Source organism: Rhincodon typus, chromosome 41, assembly GCF_021869965.1.
Source record: "Rhincodon typus isolate 14 chromosome 41, sRhiTyp1.1, whole genome shotgun sequence".
NCBI classification, from domain to species: domain Eukaryota; kingdom Metazoa; phylum Chordata; class Chondrichthyes; order Orectolobiformes; family Rhincodontidae; genus Rhincodon; species Rhincodon typus.
Window position 1 is genome coordinate 5790337 of NC_063372.1, and position 13602 is coordinate 5803938.

General features: G+C 45.6%; 1 protein-coding gene across 2 annotated transcripts in view; it reads left to right on the forward strand.

The window, feature by feature from the left end:
- The first annotated feature begins 1434 nt into the window (after positions 1–1434).
- The window catches only part of cdk2 (cyclin-dependent kinase 2), a 35640-nt gene continuing 23472 nt past the window's right edge, over positions 1435–13602 (forward strand). The window contains exons 1-2 of one of the 2 annotated variants that reach the window (XM_048618991.1): positions 1435–1750; positions 8338–8415. In XM_048618991.1, coding sequence (XP_048474948.1) covers positions 1635–1750; positions 8338–8415 — 194 coding nt within the window. In that variant the 5' untranslated portion in view covers positions 1435–1634. The remainder of the gene's footprint in view (positions 1751–8337; positions 8416–13602) is intronic. The other variant, XM_048618990.1, reaches the window with a different exon arrangement.

Consider the following 13602-nt stretch of genomic DNA (forward strand, 5'->3'; position numbering starts at 1 on the left):
GTGATTGATGTCTCAACGGCAGTTGGAGATGAAGAGGTCGAGGGAGGGTAGGAGGCCTTGGGGTGGTGTCCAGGAGGAGGGCCTTCCTGCTCCTCTGATGCTGCTTGGCCTGCTGTGTTCATTCAACTCTACACCTTGTTATCTCATATTCATGATTCAACTCTTCTATGTGTGAGGATCATGATTATTACAACTCTGATGGGAGGATTGCACTGGTAATCAAGCATTACTACTTCAAGAGACTTGCCAAAAGTGTAAATGTCCCATTGAATATTCAAGATGGTTAATTTGCTTTACTGTTATCAAGGACAAAAAAAGACTTCAACTAGGTTTCATCAATAAATGCAAAAACTATTATGAACAAATTTAGTCTTTAACAAGTGGCAAAACAGGTTATTAGGTACTAGGCAAACTTAACCTATATACCCTTTAAATCCAACACATACACATTGAGAGACAGGACAAGTTGATATGGGTGGGAAAATAGGCAAAAAAGAACATTTTGTGTATCAAAGAGTCCAAATTACTATGGGGAATGAGATGACTTTCTCACAGCTCTTTTGGATTCCACTGATGAAATTACTTTTTTGTTGGCCACAGGGTGATGGAGGATCTTCAGAGAGGGTAGCCGATCAGTTAGACCCAAGCCTTCTACTGGGTTAGCAGTTCAGTTTTAGGTCCTTTGAGTGTTGTCTTTCACTCAGAGAGGGGGAAAGCGAGAGAGCATTACTTCCTTGTAAACTTTAAGAGTTTTTCTTACCAGGAGAGAGCCCTTTGCTACAGGCTTCTTGGAGATCACTTATCAACTGCCCAACCCCACCCCCAAGTTTATGGCAAAACAGGAACAACAGTCCAAAAGCTGTTGCTAGGCAACCCGTGGTCCTTTGCAGTTTGTCTCGCGAAAGTTACAAATCCACCTTTTTGAACAGAAAAGATCGCTTGATCTTCTGTCAACAGTAGGTTCGGAACAGTTCCACTTTGGACTCCCAAGTTCCAAAAAGTTACACGGTAAACTCTGTTCAGGCTTTTTCCAAAACTGCAATCTTTAGTTTTCATTTTAAAAAAAACTGTGGTTCTTGAGAGAGTCCTAAAATGAGCTATCTGCCAGCTATCAGTACTAAACATTTATAACAGCCAGTGTCTATTGATAATGATTTATAGGAACCGAGAAGGTTTCAATTTGTTCTCTCACACTTAGCATTGCGCTATCAAAGGTGAAAATGGTGGCTTTGGGGGGGCAAAAAGAAAAGCCAGGCATCATTCAAAAATGGGCATTTAAAGTGAACGTCCCCATACTTTATCTTTTTCAAAAACTTATGTGCTCCACCAACATTTTCCAATCTCAGGAAAGCTCCTTTAATGGGATTATTCGTTTGGTGACACCCACAGCCTGAACTTCCTGGACCAATGGTATAGGATGTGGGTGGGACTGAAGGAGCGCGGGAAAAGCAGTGTCATGGCGCGGTGCTGAATGTTACTTTGTTACGGTTTCTGTCCGTTCCTCGCTTTGAAAGTCACCATCGCTTTGCCGGAGAGCAGAAAGATTGAGCCGCCGATCATCACGCGAGGGACGAACTGAAGAGCAACGGGTGGGAGGGGAGGGGTGGGGGGAAGGTGGAAAAAAGATAGAGGGAATGGACAGTTTCCAGAAAGTCGAGAAGATCGGAGAAGGGACGTATGGTGTGGTTTATAAAGCCAAAAACAAAGACACTGGTGAAGTGGTGGCCCTGAAGAAAATTCGACTTGACACGTGAGTGGCGAGGTTCCTTTGAAAGTTTGTGAGCGGCCGATAGAGAGATTATTAAACCGGCATATACGGGTTTTGGCGTAAACACAAAAGATCCAGCAGGATGCAGCCACTTTTATGTTTTGTTGGCGCTGGTTACGGCTGCTATAGTTTTTGTGTAAACTTTTTTTTTAATATGGGAGGAGTTATATTTTTTTTAAGTAACGTTGGATTCTGTACGCGTTTTCTGTCCGAATTCTGTAACTTCCTTCAATAGAGACTGTGTGTTCATGGTGGCGACAGGCCTCGTAAAGTATACGACCTGTAACAACGGAGAGGGTGGAGAATTATAATTATTTCCAATTGAGGATCAAGACATTCATCCAATCCGCTTTCCCCATGATGTCAGGACTTTAAGTACTCCCCTAAGATTCGCTGCACACTGACTAACGTTTTTGATTCATTTTTCTGACTCCTATCATGACCCTGCACATAAGTACACTGCCTGCAGTGGTATGGACGAGGAAAATCTTTAGGTTTGATTCTCTGCTGACTGAGCTTGATCTCTGCCAAGGTAGTAATGAGGGGCACTATGATAAACCTGAAGGGGTCTTGGGAAAGCAACGAAAGAGATTAGCCCGAATTCCTACTCCCATTCAGTAGGCAAAAATCCACTGCAGGCAAGGTCACAATACAATTGTAATAGACCATATATTGTAAATATTAAAAACTGTGTTTTGGTGATGGAGGCCAAATCACTGAATGTATTTAAGAAGGAAGTAGATTTTTAGGCACTAAAGGCAATAAGGGGCCCCGGGACCAAGCAGGAATGTAGCATCAAGATACAGAATCAGTCGTGGTCACATTGAATGATGGGCAAAGCTCAGTGGGCCAAATGGCCTACTCTTGCTCCTGTTTTTTCATGTTCATACATTGTCATCAGCAATCATTTGCTAATGAGTATATTGTCCACCTAGGAAATTCTGTGTCACTAGTCTTGGGTTCCTGTGTGACTGATGAGCCCAATCCTAGAGCCACATCTCCAAGCAAATATTTGGCAGGTGTTTCTGGAAAGTGGAATTGGCCCTTGGTCTTGATCATTGTTCATACAACCCAAGGACAAAACATACCAAATTAAAAATTCAGTGCAGCAGAAATAAACTTAATACACTATGTTCCACTCTGAGGTACCTCAGCACAATTTCGATAACTCTTGATGTTCACAGTGTATGTTCCTTGTCAAACATACAAGCAAAGAACTTCTACACTTTTCAGCTCCTCAGTGTACAATGGCTGAAAGGCCTTAGACAGTAAACTCTCTGCATTGCACTTCTGTGGTGGATGCCCCAAGCTTTGGTGTGCCCCTGAGCATGTAATCCTGGATCTTAGAATATACCAATCCACAATACTGTCGACGACAACTGTCTGAATTGGAACACCATGGGGAAGGCAATGACGTAGTAGAATTTTTGCTGGACAAGTAATCAAGAATCCTAGGTAATGATCTGGGGGCTTAGGTTTAAAGTAAAATCTACAACCAAATGTCTGATGATGACCACAAAACCATGATGATAGTCACAATAACTCACCTGGTTTTTTTGTGTACTTTTAGGGAAAGAAATCTGTAGGGCTGGCCTGCCTGTGACTCCAGACCCACAGCAATGTGGTTGACTCTGAAGTAGCCAGGCAAGCCACTCAATTGTATGAAACTGCTAAAATATCCCATAAAAGGAATGAAATCAGATGGAGCACCTGGTATTGACCTAGGTACCTGAAACAACAATGGCAAACATAACCCTGTTGATCCTGTGATGTCACCCTACTAACATTGGGAGAGCTGTCTCTCGGACTCACCAAGCAGCAGCCTGACATTTGTCTGTAAGGTATGATTCCATGAGTATGACAATGTCCCAGACACCACCACCACCAATCCTGGATACATCCTGTCCCATTGGCAGGACAGACCCAGCCGACGTGGCAGCACAGTGGTATACAGGTGGGAGGGAATTGCCCTGGAAATCCTCAACATTGATTCTTGACCCCATGAAGTCCACACAGAGGAAGTACTGAGGATGGCAAAGGCACAAAATACTGGATGGGAGACTTCAGTGTCCACCACCAAGAGTGGCTCAGCAGCAGTACTACTGATCGAGCTGGTCGGATCTTAAAGGACATAGTTGCTAGACTGGGTGGTGAGGGAACAACATACTTGACTTCATCCTTACCAATCTGTCGGCTGCAGACTTATCTATCCATGACAGCATTGGTAAGAGTGACCACCACACAGTCCTTGTGGGGGCAAAGTCCCACCTTCATGTTCAGAATAACCTCCATTGTGTTGTGTGGCACTATCACTGTGCTAAATGGGACAGACTTCGCACAGATCTAGCAACTCAAGACCAGGCATCTGTGAGGCGCTGTGGGCCATCAACAGCAGCAGAATTGTACTCCAGCATAATCTGTATTCTCATGGCCTGGTCTATCCCCCACTCAACCATTGCCGTCAAGCTTGGGGATCAACCCTGGTTCAGTGGAGAGTGTAGGAGGGCATGCCAGGAGCAGCAGCAGACATACCTGAAGATGAGGCATCAACCTGGTGAAGCTACAGAACAGGACTACTTGCATGTCAAACAGCAAAAGCAGCAAGTGATAAGACAGAGCTAAGTGATCCTACAACCAATGGATCAGATCTAAGATCTGCAGCCCTAGCAAATCCAGTCATAAATGGTGGTGGACAATTAAACAACTTACTGGAGGAGGAGACACCACAAATATCCCCATCCTCATTGATGAGAGAGCCCAGCACATCAGTGTAACAGATCAGGCTGAAGCATTCACTCCAATCTTTAGTCAGAAGTGCCAAGTGGATTATCCATCTCGGCCTCCTCCAGAGAACCCTGGCATCACAGATACCAGTCTTCAGCCAATTTGATTCATTCCATGTGTTATCAAGAAATGGTTGAAGACACTGGATACTGCAAAGGCTATGGGCCTTGATAATAGTGCAACAATATTACTGAAGACTTGTACTCCTGAACTAGCCACTCCCTAAGCCAGGCTGTTCCAGTATAGTTACAACACTGGCATCTACCTGACAATGTGGAAAATTGCCCAGGTATGACCTGTACACACATAGCAGGACAGATCCAACCCAGCCAATTACTGCCCCATGTCTATTCTCAATCATCAGTGAAGTGATGGAAGGTGTCATCAACAGCGCTATCAAGCAGCACCTGCTCAGCAATAATCTGCTCAGTGACGCCCCGTTTGGGTTCTGCCAGGGCCACTCGGCTCCTGACCACACTATAGCCTTAGTTCAAACATGGACAAAAGAGCTGAATTCCAGAGGTGTGGTGAGAGTAACAGCCCTTGACATCAAGGCTACATCTGACAGTGTTGTGTGACATCAAGGAGCCCAGCAAAACTAGAGTCTGTGGGGGTGAAACTCTTCCCCAGGTTGGAGTCATACCTGAACCATAGGGAGATGGCTTGTGGTTGTTGGAGGTCAGTCATCTCCGTTCCAGAACATCTCTGCAGGAGTTCCTCAGGGTAGTGTTCTAGGCTCAACTATTTCCAGCTGTGTCGATGACCTTCCCTCCATCATAAGGTCAGAATTGGGGATGTTCGATGATAATTGCACAAAGTTCAGCACTGAAGCAGTCCGTGTTTAAAATGCAACAAGATCTGGACACTAAAGTTTTGGAGTAGATCTGTAGCTCTGGTTGTGGGTGTTGACGTTGGTTGGCTCGCCAAGCTGGTTTGTTGTTCCGCAGACGTTTCGTTACCGTGCTTGGTAACATCCTCAGTGCAGCCTCTGATGAAGCGTCGGTGTGTTTTCCCGTCTGGTTTTTAAACTCTGGGGTCCGTTGCGATGGATTGCCTCACTTCCGGGTTTCCTCCGTAGTGGAATGTATACGGGGTCGAGTTGATGTGTTTATTAATGGCATGCTTCGTGGAGTGCCATGCTTCCAGGAATTCTCGTGCTTGTCTCTGCCTAGCCTGTCCCAGGATCTTGGTGTTGTCCCAGTCGAAGTCGTGGTTCTCCTTGTCCACGTGGATTGAGATGAGTGAGCATTATACATTCCACTACGGAGGAAACCCGGAAGTGAGGCAATCCATCGCAACGGACCCCAGAGTTTAAAAACCAGGCGCGAAAACACACCGACGCTTCATCAGAGGCTGCACTGAGGATGTTACCAAGCACGGTAACGAAACGTCTGCGGAACAACAAACCAGCTCGGCGAGCCAACCAACCTCAAAGATCTGGACAATATCCAGGATTGGGCTGACAAGTGGCAAGTAACTTTCACACCACACAAATGCCAGGCAATGAACAGCTCCAACAATAGACAATTTAACCATTGTCCTTGACATTCAATGGGGTTACCATCATTGAATTCTCCATTATCAACGTCCTTGAGGTTAACATTAATCAGAAACTCAACTGAAAAGTTTGAAAACATGTACCAACAGATTCAGGAACAGCTTCTTCCCTACTGTTATCAGACTTATGAATGGACTTCTCATGTATTAGAATTGATATTTCTCTGCACCTTCTCTGTAGCTGTAACACTATATTCTGCATTCTGTTCTGTTACCTTGATGTACGTATTAAGGTATGGTTTGTCTGGATAGCACACAAAACAATACTTTTCACTATATCTCGGTACACGTGACAGTAATAAATCAAATCAAATTGTCACATAAACACAGTGGCTACAAGAGCAGGTCAGAGGCTAGGAATCCTGCAGTGAGTAACTCCCTTCCTGACTCCCCAAAACCTATTCGCCATCTACAGGGCACAGGTCAAGAGTGTGATGTAACACTCCTGATTTGCCTGATGGTTGTAGCTGCAACAACACTCCAGAAGCTTGACACCATCAGGACCAAGCAGCCCACTTGATTGGTACACCTCTGCAGGCATCCACTCCCTCCACCACCGATGTTCAGTAGCAGTGGAGTGCACTATTTACAAGGTGCAGAAGTTCACCAAAGATCCTTAGACAGCACCTTCCAAACCCACGACCACTTCAATCTAGAAGGACAAGGGCAGCAGATACATGGGAACACCACCATCTGCAAGTTCCCCTCCAAGCCACTTGCCATCCTGACTTGGAAATATATTGCCATTCCTTCGCTCTCGCTGGGTCATATTCTTGGAATTTGCTCCCTCATGGCATTGTGGGTTTACCTATAGCGTGTGGACTGCAGCGGTTCAAGAAGGCAGCACACCACCATCACCACCACCTCCAAGGGGCAACTAAGGATTAGCAATGCATGCTGGCCCGCTATGGAAGGTCACATCCCCTGACTTATTTAATTTTTAAAAATCCACAGAGAGGTTTGGGCGGACTAAAGACTGTCTTCACTGAGTTGATAATCCTCCAGCCACGCTCGGGATTCGACTCCGTGACGTGTATCTGGGAACAGCCTATGGAATGCAAAGTCCTGCACTATAGCTGCTTGAAATGTTCAGGACTGGGGGACAGGGTTGTATCCACTGGATCACCACTTCCACCACCCCCGGGGCCAGGATGATCTGAGTACTGTCAGCAATGTCATTACATTACCCAGACTATCCATTCAGACAAACCTTCAGGTCACAGCGAACTGATTTTCTTAAAGGTTTCAGAATTGTTTGGTTCAGATACCTTCCCTGTGCAGAAGTCCATTCCACGTGTTTGCTGCCCTGTATCCTTACTCATCATTGTTGAGTACAGCACGATGGCTCAGTGGTTAGTACTGCTGCCTCACAGTGCCAGGGGCCCGGGTTTGATTCCACCCTTGGGCGACTGTCTGTGTGGAGTTTGCACGTTCTCCCCATGTCTGCGTGGGTTTCCTCCGGGTGCTCTGGTTTCCTCCTACAGTCCAAAGATGTGCAGGTTAGGGTGGATTGGCCATGCTAAATTGCCCGTGGTGTTCAGGGATGTGTAGATTAAATGGATTACAGGGGGATGGGTCTGGGTGGGATGCTTGGAGGGTTGGTGTGGACTTGTTGGGCTGAAGGGCCTGTTTCCACACTGTAAGGATTCTGTGATTCGATGATTGTCTTGTAGATGAGATTTGAAACCATATCCCAGTGTGCTTGCCCATAATGATGTACGTAGAAGAGAAGATTTCTCCCAGTGTCTTGTTCAAAATTGTTCTCTCATTTAGCACCACAGAAAATAGGTGCATATTGATGCGTAGCAACAGGCACGCCACACAGTCCCAGTGTGACTCTCAGTCTGACACACAGTCCCACACAGGTGCAATAAACAGTCCATCACAAGTGTGACACACGGCCCGACAAACAGCCGTGACTATGAGTCCAACACGTGTTCCTGCGCGCAGACCCGCACAGGCATGGGCACCCAGCCCTTGCTATTGTTTCACTGTAAGCTACTTTAAAAAGGTGGTGCAGAGTTAGCAGATGTTGTAACTCCATTTCTTTCAGGTAAAATATTCTGAGAATATTGAGATTTTTGCAGAAGGGTCTGCATTCTCTTGTTGATAGCTGACAGGATCCATTTATTTGGCATGTGAAAAAGCTTACTGTTTTTCTTCTCTCTGTGGTTATGCTATGTAGTAAATCATTGTCTTACAAATTGTTTTTGCATGCTGTCTTTTAGGGAAACTGAAGGGGTGCCAAGTACGGCAATACGAGAAATCTCCCTTCTGAAGGAACTCAGCCATCCCAACATCGTCAAGTAAGGGCTTTTTTTTTGTGGTATATCACAAGTTAAATGAAACGTTTCCTACAAAGAGGTTCTTTACATTTTTATAGCATCTAATGAATTTCCTCAAACATCTAAACACATCTCACACTCAACAAGCTCTTCATTATGTTGGGAATGAGGCAGCCATTTTGCACAGAGTAAGATTGTACAGCAATGGGGGAAATCTTGTGTGTGATAAGATCATACTAAGTGGCAAAGAGCTGAATATTTGCGCAAAGATCACACTAGCGCCAAATGAGCTGAATATATGCACACAGTAAGATCATGCTGGCAGCAGTGAGCTGAAATTTGCGCAAAGATTGCATCGACACCATGGAGATAAATACTTGAGCAAAGTAAGATTGTCCTGTTGTTGGCTCCCTGGAATTCTATGCTGCCTTGAGATCAATCTCTGTGATCAGCCCTAACAGTTTCTATGAGAGGATGTAGATTCTGTGGTGTTTTACTAAGAGGTTTACATATATTTGCATCACAAGAAAAATGCAACAACAGCAAACTTCTAGGTTTGCAAAAGTCCTCACATTTAGAAAACAACACATTTCTAGTTCACAGTTAGGAGGAGAGAAAAAATAAAGAACTGTAGTAAAATGGAAAACCAAGACCTGGAGGAATTGGCCAAATGCACTAGCAAGCAGCCTGGTGTTTAAAACCTTTATCACCTCACTGGATGATGTGAAGAAGTCCTTTAAAATGAAAGATTATTACCCCTAAATCCGTGCCATTAAGTTTGGGGTGATTGGGAGGTTCTAGTTTTGTGCAACTTTAGTTGAAACAATTGTGGAGGTTTCACCCACACCACCCTCATGTCTGTTAACAGACCCCATTCTTCACACTGCCCTGTGTGCTACACCAGCCCATCAATAACTGATGGCCTGAAGAACTGCAGTAGCAGCCAGGTAATGTTTGGCTGGGAGGAATGGTACAGGAGGGAGGTGAAATTCCTGTTTAAACAGTGAAACTGAGTAATAAGGTCGAAGCTGTCTGTACATCCTGTTTTTTTTTGGACCTGTGCATGTCTTTGCTCTTTGTGGTTGATGGAGTGTAGTTTTGGTAATCTATTGTACGTACCTCTTTTACCTGTTCATAAAAGACCTGTGACTTCAAACTTGTCTGGTTGCATTCTGTATGGTTGATCTGAAGCAGGACTGGAATGTGCTTCCAAATAGGTGGACATAATGTACCTGTGCTGTTAACTGGGGACACATTGTGAGCACATGCAGCTTGCCAGAGCGTTTAGCAGCCCAGTTTTAAATAGAATAAACTCCCTACACTCTCACTTCCCTAATGAAAAATTTCAGGTGAGCATTGAAATTTATCCTCCAGTGGGCAGGTGATAGCCTAGTGATATTATCGCTTGACTATTAATCCAGAAACTCTGGCACCCAGGCTCGAATCCAGCCACAGCAGATGGTGGAATTTAAATTTTAAAAAAACTTATAAATCCGGAATTAGGAATCCACCGATGACCATGAATCCATTGTTGATTGTCAGGAAAAACCCATCTGGTTCACTAATGTCGTTTAGGGAAGGAAACTGTCATCCTTACCTGGTCTGGACTACATGTGACTCCACACCCACAGCAATGTGGTTGACTCTCAATGACCTTTGAAATAGCCTAGGAAGCGACTCAGTTGTATCAATCGCCACGAAGTCTCAACAAAGAAATGAAACAGACGGACCAACTGACATCGATCTAGGTGCGAGAAAAGACAAAGGTATAAACAGCCCTGTCCACCTTGCACAGTCCTCCTCGCTGACATATGGGGCTAGTGCCAAAACTGGGAGACCTGTCTCACAGACTAGTCAAGCAACAGCCTGTCATCGTCTGTAAGATATGATTCTATGAGTATGACTATGTTCCAGACACCGCACTCACCATCCCTAAGTATGTCAGGACAGGACAGGACAGATGCAGCAGAGGTAGTGACACAGATGTATACAGTCGGAAGGGAGTTGCCCTGGGAGTCCTCAACATTGAGTCAATGTTCAGCCTCAACCCATGAATTCTCATGCCATCAAGTTAAACATGGGTAAGGGAACCTCCTGTTGATTACCATGTGCCATCCCCCCCTCGGCTGATGAATCAATCCTCCTCCAAGTTAAACATCACTTCGAGGAAGCACTGAGGATGGCAAGGACACAAAATGTACTCTGGGTGGGGGATTTCAATGTCCACCACCAAGAATGGCTTTACAGCAATACTACTGATCAAGCTGGTTGGATCCTAAAGGACATAGCTGCTGGACTGGGTCTGTAGCAGGTGGTGAGGGAATTAACAAGAGGGAAAAACATACTTGACCTCATCCGTCCCAACTTGCCTGCTGCGGGTGCATCTGTCCATGACAGTATTGATAATTGTGACCACCATGCAGTTGTTGTGTAAATAAAATCCCACTTTCACATTGAGAATACTCTCCATTGTATTGTGTGGCACTATCACTGTGTTAAATGGGACAGACTGCGAACGGTTCTAGCAGCTCAAGACTGGGCATCCATGAGGCACTGTGGGCCATCACAGCAGCAGAATTGTACTCCAGCACAATCTGCAACCTCATGGCCCAGCATATTCCCCCAATCAACCATTACAATCAAGCCAGGGGATCAACCCTGGTTAAATAGAGAATGCAGGAGGGCATGGCAGGAGCTGCAGCAGGCATATCTGAAAATGAGGTGTCAACCTGGCGAAGCCACCAAACAGGACTACTTGCATGTCAAACAGCATAAGCAGCAAGTGATAGACATTGCTAAGCGATCCTATAACCGACAGATCAGATCTAAGCTCTGCTGTCCTGCCAAATTCAGTCATGAATGGTGGTGGATAATTAAATAACTCAATGGAGGAGGTGGCTCCATAAATATCCCCATCCTCAATGGAAGAGCCAACACATCAGTGAAAGAGATAAGGCTGAAGCATTTGCATGAAGTATTCAACCACAAGTGCCAAGTGGATGATCCATCTTGGCCTCCTCCAGTGGTTCCCAGCATTACAGATGCCAGTCTTTAGCCAATTCAATTCACTCCATGATATATCAAGAAATGGTTGGAGGCCCTGGATACCCCAAAGGCTACGGACCCTGACAACATTACAATAGTTCTGAAGACCTGTGCTCCAGAACATGCTGCTCCCCTAACCAAGCTCTTCTAGTGCAGTTACAATAGTGACAGTCTGGAAAATTGGCCAGTTATGTCCTGTACACAAACAGCAGGACAAATCGAACCCAGCCAATTACTGTCCCATCAGTCTCCTCTCGATCATCAGTAAAGTGATGGAAGGTGTCATCATCAGCAGCACCTACTCAGCAATAACCTGCTCAGTGACACCCAGTTTGGGTTCCACCAGGGCCACTCAGTTCCTGAACTCATTTCAGCCTTGGTTCAAACATGGACAAAAGAGCTGTATTCCAGGAGTGAGGTTAGAGCCCTTGACATGAAGGTCCCATTTGACTGAGTGTGGCATCAATGAGTCTTGGCAAAACTGGAATCAGTGAGTATCAGGGGGGAAGCTATATGCTGGTTGGAGTCATACTTGGCACATTGGAAGATTGTTTGTGGTTGCTGGGGGTCAGTCATCTCAGCTCCAGGACATCTCTGCAGGAGTCCCTCAGGGGAGTGTCCTCAGCCCAACCATCTTCAGCTGCTTCATCAATGACTTTCCCTCCATCATAAGGTCAGAACTGTGGATGTTCACCAATAATGGCACAATGTTCAGTACCATTCACAACGACTCAGATACTGAAGCAGTCCATGTCCAAATGCAACAAGATCTGGACAATATCCAAGCTTGGACTGACAAGTGGCAAGTAATATTCATGCCACACAAATGCCAGGCTATGACCATCTCCAACAGAAGATAATCTAACCACTGCCCCATGACATTCAATGGTGGTACCATCACTGAATCCCCCACTGTCAACATCCTTGGGGTTACTGTTGACCAGAAACTCAACTGGACTCTACATAAACACAGTGGCTACAAGAGCAGGTCGCAGGCGAGGAATACTGCGGCAAGTAACTTGGCTTCTGGCCCCCCCCCCCCCCCCCCCTCCAAAAAAGCCTGTCTATCGTCTACAAGGCACAAGTCAGGAGTGTGATGGAATACTCCCCACTTGCCTGGATGGGTGCAGCTCCAACAATACTGAAGAAGCTTGACACTATCCAGGACAAAGCAGCCCCTGCTTGATTGGCACTGCATCCACAAATATCAACTCTTTCCACCAACAACAATAGTAGAAGCGCATGCTATCTACAAGATGCATTGCAGAAATTCACCAAAGATCCTCAGATAAGATCTTCCAAACCCACGACCACTTTCATCTAGAAGGACAAGGGCATCAGATACATGGGAACACCACCACCTGCAAGTTCCCCTCCAAGCCATTCACCATCCTGACTTGGAAATATATTGCTGTTCCTTCACTGTTGCTGAGTCAAAATCCTGGAATTCCTTGCTGAACAGCTCTGTGGGTCAACCCACAACAGATGAACTGTGGTAGTTCAAGAAGGCAGCTCACCACCGTGGGTAGTAAATGCTAGCCAGCCAGCGGCACCCACATCCCACAGTTGCATTAAAAATCAGGTATACCCCTGCAAGAGGCCATGTTTTATAGAATTTGCAACTATTTTCAGCCAGAAATGCCGAGTGGATGACCCATCTCGGCCTCCTCCGAGATCCCCAGCATCACAGATGCCATTTTCAGCTAAAATGATTTACTCCACGTCATACCAATAAGTGGCTGAAGACACAGTGGATACTGCAAAGCTCTGGGATGTGATAGCATTCTGGCAATGGTAGTGAAGTGATGTACTCCAGAACTAGCTGCTTCCCTCGCCAAGTTGTTTAAGTAACAGATGCATGGGAACACCATCACCTGCGAGTTTCCCTCCAGGCCATACACCATCCTGACTTGGAAATATATCACTGTTTCTTAATTCTCACTGGGCCAAAATCCTGGAACTTTCCTGAGAGTGTACCACTCTGTTCCCACTCTCATTATGGTCTTGGTCCAAACATAGACACAAGCATCATCCACATAGGTGAAGAAAATGGTTGAGCACCATCTTCTTGAGGGCTGTTGGGGATGAAGAATAAATGTTGGCCCTCCCAGCGCTGCCCAGATTTGCTTGTTTGGTGTGGGTGGGAGGGAAAGTGGGGTGGGG